At 43.1% G+C, this 17,994-nt stretch overlaps 2 protein-coding genes across 4 annotated transcripts in view; one reads left to right on the forward strand and one right to left on the reverse strand.

The window, feature by feature from the left end:
* Nucleotides 1-17,994, forward strand: part of CTCF (CCCTC-binding factor) — a 56,108-nt gene that overhangs the window by 35,301 nt on the left and 2,813 nt on the right. For all 3 annotated transcript variants that reach the window (XM_066349964.1, XM_066349962.1, XM_066349963.1), the window contains 7 exons: nucleotides 406-539; nucleotides 6,407-6,527; nucleotides 7,121-7,270; nucleotides 11,339-11,499; nucleotides 12,421-12,603; nucleotides 13,341-13,476; nucleotides 17,666-17,827. In XM_066349964.1, the coding sequence (XP_066206061.1) occupies nucleotides 406-539; nucleotides 6,407-6,527; nucleotides 7,121-7,270; nucleotides 11,339-11,499; nucleotides 12,421-12,603; nucleotides 13,341-13,476; nucleotides 17,666-17,827 (1,047 nt within the window). The remainder of the gene's footprint in view (nucleotides 1-405; nucleotides 540-6,406; nucleotides 6,528-7,120; nucleotides 7,271-11,338; nucleotides 11,500-12,420; nucleotides 12,604-13,340; nucleotides 13,477-17,665; nucleotides 17,828-17,994) is intronic.
* Nucleotides 17,300-17,994, reverse strand: part of CENPT (centromere protein T) — a 186,826-nt gene continuing 186,131 nt past the window's right edge. The window contains exon 14 of the transcript XR_010747059.1: nucleotides 17,300-17,348. The gene's annotated coding sequence lies outside the window, so the exon portion shown is untranslated. The remainder of the gene's footprint in view (nucleotides 17,349-17,994) is intronic.

The raw sequence follows: 17,994 nt of genomic DNA on the forward strand, positions 1-17,994 counted from the left end.
AAGATTTGATATGCAAAAGGATCTCAAGTCAATTAATTATTCTGTGACCTGTACTGGATACAACTTTGAGGTTTAAAGGATGTTCTATATAATCTTTAGCTAGGGTTGAAACAGAGTGGTGTTTCTATTAACTTTAATTTGTAGTGACAGAATATTTACAAAATAAGGATAAAAAATAATTTTGTATTCAAAGGCAGGCTCAAACGGGTAATTAAGAGAAACTAAATGTTTAGCACATGTTTCTAATATCCTGACATTAGTGTTGTCAAGTCAGTCAGTCTCTCTCATATCTTGGAGATAGTCGCGGACTAATGCAGAGTTGATGACATAACCAGGGTCCATTCTAATGCAGCAGTTGACTATGCTCTTGATCTTGTCTTCCTGATAAACCCTCCTTTCTCTTAGGTACTCGTCCTCACAAGTGCCCAGACTGTGACATGGCCTTCGTGACTAGTGGAGAATTAGTGCGGCATCGTCGTTACAAACACACCCATGAGAAGCCATTTAAGTGTTCCATGTGCGATTACGCCAGTGTAGAAGTGAGTGTTGAGCTTTTTGTTGATTCCTGTCTTAAGAAGATCATAATTCCAGTATAAAGATGTCAACTGGGACTGACCTGTGGTGGCGCAGTGGATAAAGCGTCGACCTGGAAATGCTGAGGTTGCCGGTTCGAAACCCTGGGCTTGCCTGGTCAAGGCACATACGGGAGTTGATGCTTCCTGCTCCTCCCCCCTTCTCTCTCTCTCTCTCTCTCTCTCTCTCTCTCTTTCTCTCTCCTCTAAAATGAATAAATAAATAAAATAATTTAAACCTATAAATAAAAAAAAATTAAAAAAAAAAAAAGATGTCAACTGCCCAAACTGATTTAAGATGTGATAGAAAATCTTATTAGATTATTAACCCATTAAAAAAGAGCACTAGTTCCAGGTGTCATTACAGGTAATTTCTATCAAACTTCACAGAAATAAATAACTATACCCAGAGCATTTAAAAATGAAAGAGTTATTACCTTTATTATTTGAGACTACCTGTTATCAAAACTGAGTAAGGATACTGCCAAAAAAGGTAACTGTCTTATTCTCACAGAAAAGCAAAAATTCTAGCCCTAGCCAGGTAACTTAGTTGATTAGAACATTGCCTAATATGCCATGGTGGCCTCACCTGTGGTGGCACAGTGAATAAAGCATTGATGTAGAACCCTGAGGTCGTCAGTTTGAAACGCTGGACATATGGAGATGATGCTTCCTGCTGCTCTCTCTCTCTTTCTTTCTCTCTCTCAAAATGAATAAATAAAATCTAAAAATACATATATATATATCGCTTCTCGGCCTTTTGGCTAAGATCAAGTGTAAAAATACATATATATATGCCAAGGTTGTGAGTTTGATTCCCAATCAAGGCACAAACAAGAATTAATCAATGACCTGACCAGTAATGGCACAGTGTATAGAATATTGATCTAGGATGCTGAGGTCCCAGATTTGAAACCCTAAGGTCACCAGCTTGAGTGTGAGATCATCATCATGATCCCATGGTCACTGGCTTGAGCCCAAAGGTTGCTGGCTTAAAGCCCCAGGTCACTGGCTTGGCTGGAGCCACACACACACCCTTTTCCCTGTCAAGGCACGTATGAGAAGCAATCAGTGAACAGCTAAAGTGCAGCAACTGTGAGTTGATACTTCTCATTGCTCACCCTTCCTGTCTCTGTCCCCCTCCCCTTTTTCTCTCATGTGCAAAAAGCATAAAATAAAAATTAAAAGAATTAACCGCCTGACCTGTGGTGGAGCAGTGGATAAAGCGTGAACTTGGTGTATTGAGGTCGCTAGTTCAAAACCCCGACATGCTGGGTCAAGGCACATACAAGAAGCAACTACTACAAGTTGATGCTTCCTGCTCCTCCCCCAATCTTTATTCCCCCCCCCAAAAAAAATCAATAAAATCTTTTTTTTAAGGTGAGAGGAGGAGAGATAGTGAGGCAGACTTCTGCATGCATTGCAAGCTGGATCAACCCAGCAACTCCATCTTGGGCCAGTGCTCAAGTACCGTCGGAAACTATTTTTAGCTCCTGAGGCTGATACGCTCTGCTTCGAGGGAGCTATCCTCAGAGCCCAGGGCTGTGCTTGAAAGAATCAAATTGAGCCACTGGCTGTGGGAGGGGAATAGAGAAAGAAGGGAAGAGGGAGGTGGGAACAAGCAGATAGTTGCTTTTCCTATGTGCAATTGAGCCTGGGACGTTCATATGCCAGGCCAATGCTCTATCCACTGAACCACCAGCCAGGGCCAAATAAAAGCTTTTTATTTTTTTATTTATTTTTTTAAATGAATCGTTATTTATTTATTTTTAAATTTTATTTATTCATTTTAGAGAGGAGAGAGAAAGGGAGAGAGACAGAGACAGAGAGGGAGAGAGAGAGGAGAGAGACAGAGAGAGAAGGTGGGGAGGAGCTGGAAGCGTCAACTCCCATATGTGCCTTGAACAGGCAAGCCCAGTGTTTCGAACCGGCGACCTCAGCATTTCCAGGTCGACGCTTTATCCACTGCGCCACCACAGGTCAGGCCAAATAAAAGCTTTTTAAAAACAATGAATGGCCTGACCTGTGGTGGCACAGTGGATAAAGCGTCGACCTGGAAATGCTGAGGTCGCCGGTTCGAAACACTGGGCTTGCCTGTTCAAGGCACATATGGGAGTTGACGCTTCCAGCTCCTCCCCCCTTCTCTCTCTGTCTCTCCTCTCTCTCTTTGTCTTTCCCTCTCCTCTCTAAAATGAATAAATAAAAAAATTAAAACAAAACAAAACAATGAATGGACCCTGGCTGGTTGGCTCAGTGGTAGAGCGTCGGCCTGGCATGCAGGAGTCTGGGTTCAATTCCCGGCCAGGGCACACAGGAGAGACGCCCATCTGCTTCTCCACCCCTCCCCTTCTCCTTCCTCTCTGTCTCTTCCCCTCCCACAGCCAAGGCTCCATTAGAGCAAAGATGGCCCGGGCACTGAGGATGGTTCCATGGCCTCTGCCTCAGGCGCTAGAATGACTCTGGTTACAACAGAGCATCGCCCCCTGGTGGGCATGCCAGGTGGATCCCGGTCGGGCACATGCCAGGAGTCTGTCTGACTGCCTCCCCGTTTCCAACTTCAGAAAAATAAAAAAAAAAGAAAAGAAAAAAAATAAAACAATGAATGCATGAATGGGTAGAGCAACAAATAAGTGTTTTCCTCTGACTTTTTTTTTATTGAGGTTTCATAACATTTTAAATTTTTTGTTACTGATTTTAGAGAGAGGAGAGGGAGAGAGAGAAAGGAGGATAAAAGCAGAAGTATCAACTCGTATTAGTTGCTTCTCGGTATATGCCTTGATCGGGCAAGCCCGGGGTTTCGAACCTGCAACCTCAGCATTCCAGGTCAACACTTTATCTGCTGTACCACCACAGGTCAGGCTCCCTCTCTCTCCCCCTTCCGCTTTCTCTCTCTAAAATCAATAAAAATTTGCCCTGGCCAGATAGTTCAGTTGGTTAGAGCATCATCTGGATATACAGAGGTTGCCAGTTAAATCCCCAGTCAGGACACATACAAAAACAGATTGATGTTTCTATCTCTCTTTCTCTCTCCCTCTTCCTCTCTCTAAACTCAGTAAATAAATGTAAATTTAAAACAATTTTTTTTTAAATTTTAAGTAAAATTATTTTAAAAATCAAAATTAGTAATATATTTTTTAAATAACTGATTATTAAATGGAGTGTATCTAAAATGCAAGGGTAGTTCAACAAAGGAATATATTGGTGTGTACGACATTGAGAGATTAAAAAAAAAAATATGGCCCTGGCCAGGTAGTTTAGTTGGTTAGAGCATCATCCTGAAATGCTAAGGTTGTAGGTTCGATCCCCTGTCAGGGCACATACAGGAACAGATCATTGTTTCTTTTTCCCCCCCTTCCTTTGCCCTCCCTCCTGCCCACCCTCCCTTCTTCTCTTTCTAAAATTAATAAATTAAAAAAGAAAAAGAACTGTCTCTGGCCAGTTGGCTCACTAGATAGAGCATTGGCCCTGTGTATGGATGCCCCAGGTTCAATTCCCAGTTAAGGCACACAGGAGAAGTGACCATCTGCTTCTGTCCCCCTCCCTTTCCCCTGTCTCCCTCCTCCCCTCCTACAGCCTGTGGCTTGATTAGTTAGAGCATCAACCCTGGTGCTGAGGATAGCTCTTTGGTTGGCATATAAGCCTCAGGCACTAAAGATAGCTCGGTTGATTCAAGCATCGACCCAAGACAGGGTTGCTCGGTGGATCCCAGTTGGGGCACATGTGGGAATCTATCTCACTATCTCCCCTTTTCTCACTTAAAAAACAAAAAAACAACAAAAAAAGGCCTGACCAGGCAGTGGCGCAGTGGATAGAGCGTGGGACTGGGATGCAGAAGACCCAGGTTCGAGACCCCGAGGTCGCCAGCTTGAGCGCGATCTGGTTTGAGCAAAAGCTCACCAGCTTGGACCCAAGGTCGCTGGCTCTAGCAAGGGGTTATTTGGTCTGCTGAAGGCCCGCGGTCAAGGCACATATGATAAAGCAATCAATGAACAACTAAGGTGTCGCAACGAAAAACTGATGATTGATGCTTCTCTCTCTCTCCGTTCCTGTCTGTCTCTATCTATCCCTCTCTCTGACTCTCTCTCTGTCCCTGTAAAAAAAAAATAAGATTTAGAGGTGAACTGAACAATAGAAAGCATCTGATATGTGAAGAAAACAATTTTTTTAAAAGGCAAACAACACAACTTGATTCTAAATTTCAACCAGAATAGTAAATATGAATAATTAAGAAAAATATGAAAAAAGAATGAGGGGGTTGTGCTATTGAATATTGTAAATCCATGTAGTAAATTAAAATAGTTTGATATTGGAGCAGAAATAAATAACTTGTTGGGACAGAATAGTCTTATGCATATACAAATTTAATGTGTAATAATTAGGCACATCCTGGAAAGAGATTTATTCAGTAATGCAGTTGGAACCATTGTTGTTATGAAAATGTGCTATGTTGCACTTAGGAGTGTAAGGATTTTTTATTGTTAAAATTGAAATACTTTTTCAATTTTTCAAGTCATACATTAGTGAGTGTTCAAAACACTTTGTAGTATCAAGTTTGAAAGTCACTGTTTTGGCCTGACCTGTGGTGGCTCAGTGGGATAAAGCGTCGACCTGGAACACTGAGGTCGCCGGTTCAAAACCTTGGGCTTGCCCGGTCAAGGCACATATAGGAGTCGAAGCTTCCTGCTCCTCCCCCTTCTCTCTCTCTCTGACTCCTCTCTCTAAAAAATCAATAAATAAAATATTTTTAAAAAAGAAAAAAAAGAAAGTCACTGTTTTGTTGGAAAGGTACCCATAGAAGATGGAAAGTATAGTCAGTAGTGAGGAAGGTTAAATGAGAGGCCCCTGAAGCCTGGCCCACCTGGGAAGTGCTGATGATGGGAAAGAGGCAGGGGCTGCTGGTTCGAAACCCTGGGTTTGTACAGTCAGGGCACATAGTCAAGCAACTAAAGTGAAGCAACTATAAGTTGATATTTCTCACTCCCCACCCCCTCTGTAAAATCAATAGATAAAATCTTTTTTAAAAAACATGGTTGGCCCTGGCCAGTTGGCTCAGTGGTAGAGCATCGGCCTGGCGTGCAGGAGTCCCAGGTTCGATTCCCAGCCAGGGCACACAGGAGAAGCGCCCATCTGCTTCTCCACCCCTCCCCCTCTCCTTCCTCTCTGTCTCTCTCTTCCCCTCCCGCAGCCGAGGCTCCATTGGAGCAGAGTTGGCCCGGGCACTGGGGATGGCTCTGTGGCCTCTGCCTCAGGCGCCAGAATGGCTCTGGTTGCAACAGAGCAATGCCCCGGGTGGGCAGAGCATCGCCCCCTGGTGGGCAGAGCATCGCAGCCTGGTGGGCGTTCCGGGTGGATCCCTGTCGGGCGCATGCGGGAGTCTGTCTGACTGACTCCCCTTTCCAACTTCAGAAAAATACAAAAATTAAAAAAATTTAAAAAAACATATGCTTATTCATTTGGATTCAAAATTTGGAAGAAAATTGATCTGTAAATAAGCATGTATTATTTTTAAACTATTATGGAAAAATTCAAACATAAAAGTAGGTAGAATAGTGCCTGTATAATACACCCCCATGTTCCTATCATCTAGCTTTCACAGTTATTAATGACCAGTTCTTGACTCCGGTTTATGCCCCTGAACGTTTACCGTCTTCCCTTGGGTTATGATGTGAATTTGAGAAGCAAAGATTACAAATGAGGAAGAAATACTCTCTTTTAGACTTTCTTTATTCCGAATCTCAGTGCCCAAAAGCTAAGCTTTTGTGCCTAATCCACAGCACTCACAGTACAGTCTGTGCTAATTGAAGTCTAAGGGGTTTGGTTGCTTTGTGTTTCAGGTCAGCAAATTAAAACGTCACATTCGTTCTCATACTGGAGAACGTCCGTTCCAGTGCAGCTTGTGCAGTTATGCCAGCAGGGACACGTACAAGCTGAAAAGGCATATGAGAACCCATTCAGGTAGGACTTCTGCCCTCCTTGATGTATCAATGAACTGCTTTTCAGTGGATCCCATTGGCACTCTGTGAACCACCACATGCCCATGTTGCTTACCGGAATCAAAGCTGGCATGAAAGTATATAATTGATGAGTGCTTCTCTGGCATATCTTCTGATTTCGTTGCTCTGAATAAACGTTGGAGAATGGAAAGTTTTTACTGTTGAAGTCTGGGTAGACTACCTAACCCAGCTCGCTCAGTTTTTCTAAGAACTCCTTTCTTAAAAGAAAAACCTACCTATATAGGTCCACCATTCTTCCCATTGCTCTCCCCCAAAGGTAAGCATTGCTGTAGGAACTAGTTCTCTTTCTAATATATACGACTCAGTGGCAGAGCTGGGCAGAGCAAAGGTGGCAGCAGCAGTTTATGACTTGTTTGCCATCTCTGAATATAGGTATGAGCCAGTCAGTGGGCCTGAGCTTTGGCCTTTCTCAGTAAGACCTGTCGATTCTCTGTGGCTTTGCCTTATGAATTACTGCCATCTGAATTACCGTCCAATTAAATGACAGTATTTAGTCATTTCATCTGATTTATTCACTCTGTATTTGCTTTTAAGGGGAAAAACCTTATGAATGTTATATTTGTCATGCTCGATTTACCCAAAGTGGTACCATGAAGATGCACATTTTACAGAAGCACACAGAAAATGTGGCCAAATTTCACTGTCCCCACTGTGACACTGTCATAGCCCGAAAAAGTGATTTGGGTAAGTAAATTAGTGACAAAAAATACTTTGAAGGATTTCTGAAAATATGAAGATCTTAAGAAAAACTTTTTCTGACTTATATAAGTTTGTGTATGTGAATGGCCTGCCACTTAATAAAGGCCATTGCTTAGCTGCTTTTTTTTCCCTCTTTTTTTCTTTTACTACAGTCAGGCCACAAGATTGTTTCCTGAATGTAGCTCATTTATAAGTTAACGGGAGCCAATGAGAGGAAACAGTAATGTACTTTTAATTAGTAGCCATAATGTAAAAGTCCGTAGATAGGCAAGTGACATGGTAGAATTCAAACTAAGGTCAGTCTGCTTTGCATTGTACTTTCTCTAGGTAATTAGGCCGGTTTTTTGGTAACATAACTACATTTCTGCACATAATTAAATGAGACTTTATATAAATATAGAGGCAAAATTTAGCAGTAGAAATTTTAGTATGACTTACACTTAAAGATATGATCACCTGGATTTCTCCCTTTGTTTTTCTTATTTAAAAGATTTTAAAACTATTGCCCCAGTCTGCTCTTTGTCCTTGAAAATAATTCTTACATTTTGATATTTAGATAAATTATGGTACTTTACAAACTGTCTATTACTTTATAAATTGCCTAGAAGCTGGCAAACAGTAGTAGTTTGACTTCTTTACTCTTTTGATCTTCACAACGACCATATACATGTATTCTAGCTTTACAGCTGATAAACCCAAGGCTCAGACAAGTGTCTTGATCAAAAGCTACACAGCATAGCTTATGAGTAGCAAAGCTGGGCTTGAGTCCTCAAAAGTTATTTCTCGTATTGGGGGGGAATTATAAGTACCCAGGTCAAATCAGGAACATAGATTTAAAGGCATTGTCCTTTGAGAAATAAACGTTAATTAGTCACTTTGTGACATAAGAAAGCCTAGGCTTTGGAGACAGACCTACTCGAGTCAAGATTCACTTCCAAATACTTACTGCTCTGAGCCATTTTTTTCCCTCAGTCGAATCAGGAATAATACCTACCTTACAGGACTGTTATTACAAGTATTTAATAAGAATACTATATATGAAAGAAAGTCTTTTACTTATTGGTTAGATCTCTATCAGAGGACCAGAGGGGAAAGTTGAAGCTTTATAATTATTTGAAATATATGTGTATATAAAAGGTCTTCAAACAGTGAACATGGGTAGTGAGTTAAAAAGTCAACCATTCCTTCCCTTACCTCATTTCTATTACCTAGAGTTGGACATCTTTTTTTTTTTTTTTTTTTTTTTTTGGAGTTGGACATCTTTAAGTTTGATATATTACCTTCGTTGAATCAGATTGGTAGCACCATAAATTCGTGATCCTAAATGCAGTTGGGCTCCCATTGCTCCTAGCCAGTCTAACTCTTTGTCCTTGTCAAACTCTCCTCAGTGAGTTTGTTCATTGATTCATATTCTATATATATGTTTGGATGACTGCTGTGTGGGAGGGACCATGACAGTTAGGTAAATCACCCTTATTTTCTTTAAACCTCTAATCTTTTTCCCCTTTTCTCTGTCTCTCTGGTCTCAACAAGTGACCTCTTTGCCTGCTTAACAAAGTTAAGGCAGCAGGTTGAAACTTCAAATTATCAAACCTACCTGCATCTACATTTATCCGCTTTCCCACCTGCTACTAGAGAGTTGGTGTTATTCTTCTTGTCCTTGGTCTTTCCCTTTGCTTGGTCTCTCTCTCTTTGCATTTGCCTTGATCCCACTCTCCTGTCTTCTCGGCAGCCTTTACACCATCAGTATTGTCTTTGTACCTTCATCTTTACATTCTCACTCCTTGATCTTTCACTGTACCTCTAAGCATGCTTACATCTCTCTTGTCTTTAAGAAAATGACTTTCCCTTCTAGGTTTAATTACAACCTCCTTCCTAACCAACCCTCACACCCTCTGTTCCACAGCTCCTAATTTCCCTCCCATCTGGCTTATTCCCCGTCACTCTGTAAAGTGGCTCTTGCTAAGATCACTAATGACACCACATTGCAGAATGTAGGGAACATTGCACGCATCTCCCTTGATCTCTTAGCATAGGGTTCGGGAACCTATGGCTCATGAGCCAAATGTGGTTCTTTCAATGGCTGCATCTGGCTCACAGATAAATCTTTAATTTAAAAAAATAACTTTAAAAATATAAAACATTCTCATGTATTACAATCCGTTCATTTCCTACTGCTCATGTTTATGGTTGTGGGTGGCTGGAGCCAATCACAGCTGTCCTCCGGGACAACACCAAATTTTTATTGGATAATGTGTAATGTACATGGGTCATTGTATGGCTCTCATGGAATTACATTTTAAAATATGGGGCATTCATGGCTCTCTCAGCCTAAAAGGTTCCTGACCTGTCTTAGCACCATTCTTTGTAGTGGACTGTGCCCTCCTCCTTAAAACACTTTTTCCCCTTAGCTTCCATGACACTACTTCCTGTTAGCTTTCTTATTTCTCTGACTGTTGCTTCTCAACTTTCCTCTTATTTTAGTAACTTTTTCCTCTCACTGGCCTTAACTGTTAGATTTCTTAAAACATGACCTGTAGGCCCTGGCCAGTTGGCTCAGTGGTAGAGCGTCAGCCTGGCATGCAGAAGTCCCGGGTTCAATTCTCGGCCAGGGCACACAGGAGAAGCACCCATCTGTTTCTCCAACCCTCCCCCTCTCCTTCCTCTCTGTCTCTCTTCCCCTCCTGCAGCGAGGCTCCATTGGAGCAAAGATGGTCCGGGCGCTGGGGACCTTGGCCTCTGCCCCAGGCGCTAGAGTGGCTCTGGTCGCAACAGAGCGTCGCCCCCTGGTGGGCAGAGTGTCGCCCCCTGGTGGGCGTGTTGGGTGGATCCCGGTCAGGCGCATGCAGGAGTCTGACTGTCTCTCCCCGTTTCCAGCTTCAGGGAAAAAAAAAACAAAACACATGACCCGTAATCATCCATTCTTTAAAAAAAGATTGATTTTGGAGAGAGAGGAGAGGAGAGACAGACAGACAGAAACATTGATCTGTTCCTGTATGTGCCCCAACCAGGGATTAAAACCACAACTTTTGCCTCTCGGGATGCTCCAGCCAAGGCCATTCTTTACTTTTTGCTTAGTGATTTCATCAGCTCCCATGATCTCACTCAAATTCTAACTCCTAAATTTATGTTCCTACGAGTTAGGCTTATATTACTGTTCCTTGCCATCCTTTGCCCTACTTTAATATCATGGGCATTCCAAATTCATTATGTCCAAAACTGAATCCTTTTTTTTTTTTGTATTTTTCTTAAGTTGGAAACCGGGAGACAGTCAGACAGACTCCCGCATGCGCCCAACCTGGCATGCCCACCAGGGGGCAATGCTCTGCCCATCCGGGGCGTCGCTCTGTTGCTACCAGAGCTACTCTAGCGCCTGAGGCAGACAGAGGCTATGGAGCCATCCCCAGCGCCCGGGCCATCCCTGCTCCAATGGAGCCTTGGCTGCGGAAGGGGAAGAGAGAGACAGAGAGGAAGGAGAGGGGGAGGGGTGGAAAAGCAGATGGGCACTTCTCCTGTGTGCCCTGGCCGGGAATCGAACCTGGGACTCCTGCACGCCAGGCCGACGCTCTACCACTGAGCCAACTGGCCAGGGCCTCAAAACTGAATCTTGAAATCCCCTTGACCACCCCTCATCCCAAAAACACACACAGCTTGGGCTTCAGCCTTCATCTACTGTTCCTTGTCTCAGTAAATGGCCCCCTATCTGCTTGGTTTTCTAAGCCAGAAACCAGGCTATTATCCCTGACACCCACCTTACTTTTTGCACTCTGTATGTATCACTAAATCCTGCTGGTTCAATTTCGTAGATCTCTCATCAGTTCTCTCCCTTCCTTCCATTTCCGTTGCCATTACCCTTGTTCAAACCACCATCTTCTCTCACCTGTCCTGTTTTAGCATCTTAACTGTTCTCCCCACATCTGTTGTTGTTCCTCCTTTTAATCCATTTTCTGTATAGCAGTAATTATTTTAAGAATTAAAAGGAAATGTGTTAACTTGTTGAAATGCTTGTTTGTGTTTTCACAAGTTAGACTGGGATTTATATTTTGCTTTCAGGTGTCCACTTGCGAAAGCAGCATTCCTATATTGAGCAAGGCAAGAAGTGCCGATACTGCGATGCCGTGTTTCATGAGCGCTATGCCCTCATCCAGCATCAGAAGTCACACAAGAATGAGAAGCGCTTTAAGTGTGACCAGTGCGATTATGCTTGCAGACAGGTAGAGACTCAGAGTTTGAAAGCAGTTGATGCCACATGGATGTCAGGTTTCAACAGAGGACTCTTACATACTTTATATGTTGGCTATTTTTAAGAATAATATTTTCAAACTATGATTTACGAGGGATGTCACCAAAAATCCTGTTGATTGTATCTCAGTCTCCAGCTGATGTTTTATTCAGTCACAACTTACCCATTCCACCCCCACCTCAGGCAGACAACTCACTTCTTTCTCATAACTGGGAATTAAGTTCAGGACTGAGAGAAGGGAAGAATCTGGTCCTAGAGCCGAACACTTGGGAACGAGCTAGAGCAGGGGTCCCCAAACTACGGCCCTCGGGCCGCATGCGGCCCCCTGAGGCCATTTATCCGGCCCCCGCCACACTTCCGGAAGGGGCACCTCTTTCATTGGTGGTCAGTGAGAGGAGTACAGGATGCGGATGCTGTGCTCCTGGAGTACTGTATGTGGCGGCAGCGCAAAGCCAAAAGCAGGCCCATAGTTCCTATTGAAATACTGATCAATTTGTTGATTTAAATTTACTTCTTCTTTATTTTAAATATTGTATTTGTCCCCATTTTGGTTTTTTAGTTTAAAATAGGTATGTGCAGTGTGCATAGGGATTTGTTCATAGTTTTTTTTTATAGTCCGGACCTCTAATGGTCTGAGGGACAGTGAACTGGCCTGGCCCCCTGTGTAAAAAGTTTGGGGACCCCTGAGCTAGAGAATCAGCACCCCCAAGATTGCGCATTATCTGCTTGGGATTCATGGAAGCAGTTTGGCACCCCAGTAAAGAGCAGTGTGTGCTTCCAACAAGCCTAGATCCCAGGGAAAGAAAACCCTGTTGGCCACATTGGCACAGGTGGTAGTTGGGGTTGCCCGGTGACAGGCTCTGAAGCCTCTTTTCCACCCGCTCTCTTTCAGGAGAGGCACATGATCATGCACAAGCGCACCCACACCGGGGAGAAGCCTTATGCCTGCAGCCACTGCGACAAGACCTTCCGTCAGAAACAGCTCCTCGACATGCACTTCAAACGCTATCACGACCCCAACTTTGTCCCTGCGGCCTTTGTCTGTTCTAAGTGTGGAAAAACGTTCACACGCCGGGTAAGAGTCGGCTTTATATCCTCTTATGGTTCTTAATATCGTGTTCGCCTGACCTGTGGTGGCACAGTGGATAAAGCGTCGACCTGGAAATACTGAGGTCGCCAGTTCAAAACCCTGGGCTTGCCTGGTCAAGGCACATATGGGAGTTGATGCTTCCTGCTCCTCCTTTCTGTCTGTCTGTCTCTCTCTCTCTCTCTAAAATGAGTAAATAAAAAATATTTTAATATCGTGTTCTTGGTCTGCTGCTGCTAAGCAGGGCAGGTCTTCCCACTGCGGTAATAAACGTAGCGGTGCTCTGTCCTTTGGGAAGGGGCAGTCATCCCCACTTCAAGGTGTGTCCATGTGTGACCCCATCGCTGATGGGGAATGCCCTAACAGGTGTGTTCTCTGTCTTCCTTCGGGACCGTGTTGGTTGGTCAGGTCTGCACAGGACAGGGAGCTGGGCTCCTCCTGCTTACAGGCTGCTAAACCCTCCACTCGGGGCTAGCCTCATCTTCAGAGGGACTCTCTTCCTTCTATCTCTCCCTCCTCTCTCCCTCACTTCCCCTTCCAAAGCCTCCCCCTCCAGAGGGAGTCCATTTCTCCTGAGAAGAGCATGTTTAGGACATACTGTAGCAGACATTTAGACTTACTATAGATACTTCATTTTGTATTTTATTACACTAAAATAAAGAGAACTGCCAATGCTGATACCTATTTTTTTAGTAATGTGAAAGAGGATTTGTTCCTTTTGTTAGAATACCATGGCAAGACATGCTGATAACTGTGCTGGTCCGGATGGTGTAGAAGGAGAAAATGGAGGAGAAACAAAGAAGAGTAAACGTGGAAGGAAAAGAAAGATGCGCTCTAAAAAAGAAGACTCCTCCGACAGTGGTGAGTGACTTGTTTGTTGGTTCGGTTGCACGGGGCGGATTTTGTTGCCTGGTTTGTGTACAGATATGCTGGGACATAGAAGTAGGCAGGCACTCTTCCTTGAAACTGCTAATCTTCCTAATGTGTATATATATGTATATATATATATAACAGCAGTCAGTTTGTTTCGGGGCAGTTTTTTTTCTTTTTTTCTCATAGCATTCTAGAAATTGCTTAATAATACCGTATATGTTGTGTTTATTTAAAGGCAAAGCAAAATTAATGTCTTGATTCAGTTGACCCAGATTAGTGATATTTTAAGGCCAGCAGAGTTTCTTTTCTATGTTCATAACTTTTACATTTAGGAAGCTGGTCTAGATTTGAGCAATGAATCTAATGGACTTGAAGAAGGTTGCTTAAGCATCTTGATCAACTTCTGGTTTGACTGCCTCTGTCAGCCTAGCCTTGAGATGTGTTGATCAAATTCGTGAAGGTCAGCCTTTCTCTTCCTTCCTTAATATCTCCATTTATGATTTAAAACTTGCCTGACCTGTGGTGGTGCAGTGGATAAAGCATCAACCTGGAACGCTAAAGTTGCCAGTTCGAAACCCTGTGTTTGCCTGGTCAAGGCACGTATGGGAGTTGATGTTTCCTGCTCCTCCCCCTTTCTCTCTCTCTCTCTCTCTCTCTCCTCTCTAAAATGAATAAAATCTTTAAAAATTTAAAAATATATAAAATAAATAAAACTTTGTCTATTTTCCTACCATTGTTGCTCTCTGGGGTATTTTTGCCTTTCTAATCATGAAATCCAAGCAGAAGGTATGCTTTGAGGTGTTAGACTCATGAAGAAGGAGGGAGAACAGCAGTGTTGGTAATGTGGGAGTCACATTTAAGGATATAAATTTGTTCCGAAGTGTCAGGTTCTATAGTTTGGGTACTTGGGCTGCTGGCACCCAGTTGAAAAGGCACATCTGTGACTTTTTGGAGAAGAATGACAGGTGTTTTATTTGGGAGCACGCAGTTCTCCAGAAGCAGCATCAGACAGGGTTACAGATCGTGCCTCATGTATTTCTAAGGATTCCTCATTTTGTCTCCTCTGTTACTTGTAATAGAAACAGTGGGAAGGCAAATGAAATTTTTGAAAATTGAGTATATTAAAGAACTTTAGTCACATTATTGGTTTTATTTTAAAACTTGTTCATAAAAGCACTAGGTTTTTTATATTTAGATCTGTAAGAAGGTTCCTTTAATTTTTGTTTATTTTAGCAAAACCTCCATTTTTCTATTCAGAACTTGAGATTTTTCTTGGAGGGGCATCCAGTAAGCATAAGAGTAATTTATTTTTGCTGCAAAGTGTATTTTAAGCAGTATCTTTTTCAGTCTCTAAGTGAATAACCTCTAAAATATCAGTGTGCTTAATTTTTATAAAAGCACACACCACTCTCTACTAAGAAACTACCTGTGTGGGACCCCCTTGTTGGTCTAAGAGAGTGTGTGCACTGCTGGGAGGTGCCCAGGAATGTCCGAAGGCCCAAGTGTACCTAGAGGACCACAGAGAACCTTGAGCTTGCCGGTTCCCGCAGTGCCCTTAGTTGCAGGGCTTTGTTCTGTCACAGATGTTGTCCCTTCTTTCCCATGGCACTGCTCCATGGGTCAGTCCCTGATTGTACTTCACTAGAAGCAGCTTTTAGCTGAAGAGTCCCTAATATGTTTCTTCTATAATTCCCCCTTTTGTCTTCTACACTGCTGGTTTGTAGAGCAGTTTGGCTCTGGGTCTCATGCCTAGTACAAGTGTTCCCTGCCACCCCCAAAGTCTGGGCTTTCCGTCTCTGCTTTCAAAGGCCAGTCATTTGTTCTCTCCCAGTAGTTTCGCCTGTTGGCCATCTTCAGAGTCTGACCAGCAGAGTCTACCTCTGTTTTCAAGGGTTTTGCCAAAATTTCTCCAAGCTAATAAACTTTTAACCCTATTAACCTTTTTGTGCACTTTCTCCCCCAAGTTCTAACCTAATTTATTTAGTTTTCTAGGCATTGGGCCAACTTAGGCAATAGGGGTTCAAATAAGTTCAGTAGGAAGTTCTGGACACACTGCCTTGTTCCAGTGTGTTCCCCACATTTCACCTAGGAGTTTATTCACTTCATAATAAGGCATTTTTGTCCTGAAGATTAGGCATTTACCCTCAGATTGCTAAATTTAATCATTTGGTTCCAGAAAAAAGGAATGTGCTTGTCCCCTGTGCTTCCTGGAGGAAGGCAGGCAGGGAGTGTTTTGTGCAGTGGCGGTGAGGGGGCGGTAACAAGAGCTCTTCCGCTGCCTGCAGGGCTGGGCAAGCAGAACAGCCCCAAATTGGGGTCAGAGGTTTGATTGCCACTTGCTGTGCCTTAACTGTGCCTTACAAATCACTTAGCTTCTTGCTTTTTCTATAAAATGAGGGTAACAACCCTTACTAAATAAGTAATGAAGCCTAAACGGTTTAATGGAGAAATCTTCAATTGTGGTATACGGTGGGCAATACAGCTGTGTTATGTAGTAGAGTGTCACAAAGCATGATTACTTGGGTTATCTCAGCTTTTTGACCTTCAGATCACTAGTAAATAGGTTGGGAGCTTTAAAAATTATATAAGGACACTGAGGTCCAGTGTGGTCATTGTCATAGGTCTCAGAGAGAATAAGAGATCTGGGGCTCAAAGCTGTGTATCAGTCTCCTCATCAATATTTCTTCTTCAGTAGTCTCCTCTCTCTTTGTGTGATTATGGCATTAGGGACAAAGTAAGGGAGTTAAGAATGACCCTTTGGATCTGGTATTTAAATTAAGCTGGGAATTAGATTAAGTACACGAACTTGGTCTTTAAAAAGTCCATAGCCCTGGCTAGATTGCTTCGTTGGTTAGAGTGTCGCCCTAAAGTGCAGAGGTTGCCAGTTTGATCCCCGATCGGAATAAACTGATATTCTCTCTCTTTCTCTCTCTCTCTCCCCCTCTCCTCTCTTCCTTCTCTCATTAAAATCAATGAATTTTTTTAAAAAGCTCGTCAATAATAGTCATCAAGGAATTCTTTGCTGTTCATCCTAGTGAACAGGACCTCACAGTGCATCAGGACCTTCTGTCTTGCCCCTTGGCACACACCCATACCCACTCAGAGACAACAGGACCACAGCTTCAAGAGTCCATCTCAGGCTTAATGTCTTGCTTTATTGTATAGTGGATAGAGAGAATATTTATTTTATTTATTTTTTTGCGAGAGAGACAGGAAGGGAGAGAGATGAGAAGTATCAACTCGTGATTGCGACACTTTAGTTATTCATTGATTGCTTTCTCATATGTGCCTTGATGGGGGAGGGGGGGATTCTACCAAGCCAGTGACCCCTTGCTCAAGACGGCAACCATGGGGTCATATCTGATCCCACATTCAAGACAGCGACCCCACACTCAAGCTGGTGACCTTGGGGTTTCAAACCTGAGTCCTTCATGTCCTAGAGTGACGCTCTAGCCACTGTGCCACTGCCTGGTCAGGCTGTTTTATTTTCAACTTAAACACTGTGTGTGTGTGTGTGTGTGTGTGTGTGTGTGTGTGTGTGTGTGTGTGAGTGTGTGACAGAGACAGAGAGAAGGACAGATAAGGACAAACAGACAGGAAGAGAGAGAGATGAGAAGCATCAATTCTTTGTTGCGGAACCTAATTTGTTCATTGATTGCTTTCTCATATGTGCCTTGACCGGGAGCTACAGCAGACTGAATGACCCCTTGCTCAAGCCAGCGACTTTAGACTCAGTCTGGGTCTTGCTCAAACCAGATGAGCCCATGCTCAACCCGGCAACCTTGGGGTTTCGAACTTGGGTCCTCCATATCCCAGTCTGACGCTCTATCCACTGTGCTACCGCCTGGTCAGGCTAAACACTATTTTTGTGGTTTTGTTATATGATTGGCATAGGTGGTGTTACCTTTAAGATTTGAAACTCAATATTCTGATGTCTAAAGCTAAAGAAAAATACTCAATCTGCATAAAATATGATTAACTAGTCAAGTTCATTTACTTATTCATTCTGCTGCAATACCAATATTCTGTTATGGCTGATAGCAAAAATTTCAGCAAAAGCATTTTTAAAATAAGCTTTTAACAATGAAAACAAATACATACCTAATCTTCACAGAGTTTGTGATTATTTGTGTAAATTTTTTCTTCCCCCCCCTGTTCTCCCTGATTTCATGAGAAGAAAATGCTGAGCCAGACCTGGATGACAATGAGGATGAGGAGGAACCTGCCGTGGAAATTGAACCTGAGCCAGAGCCTCAGCCTGTGACCCCGGCCCCACCACCCGCCAAGAAAAGAAGAGGACGCCCCCCTGGCAGAACCAACCAACCCAAACAGAACCAGCGTAGGTTACTTGTCTCAGCTCAGGACCTGGCTAGCATCCTCTCCCAGCATGTGAGGAAGCCAGGCAGGTCCTGTTCTTTGAGAAGATGGGAATGAAGCCATTAGAACAAGTTATGGTTGTACCAGGAACCAACTCTTAGGAAAGCAAATTTTTTATTTTTACTGGGG

Source organism: Saccopteryx leptura, chromosome 9 (assembly GCF_036850995.1).
Source record: "Saccopteryx leptura isolate mSacLep1 chromosome 9, mSacLep1_pri_phased_curated, whole genome shotgun sequence".
NCBI classification, from domain to species: Eukaryota; Metazoa; Chordata; class Mammalia; order Chiroptera; family Emballonuridae; genus Saccopteryx; species Saccopteryx leptura.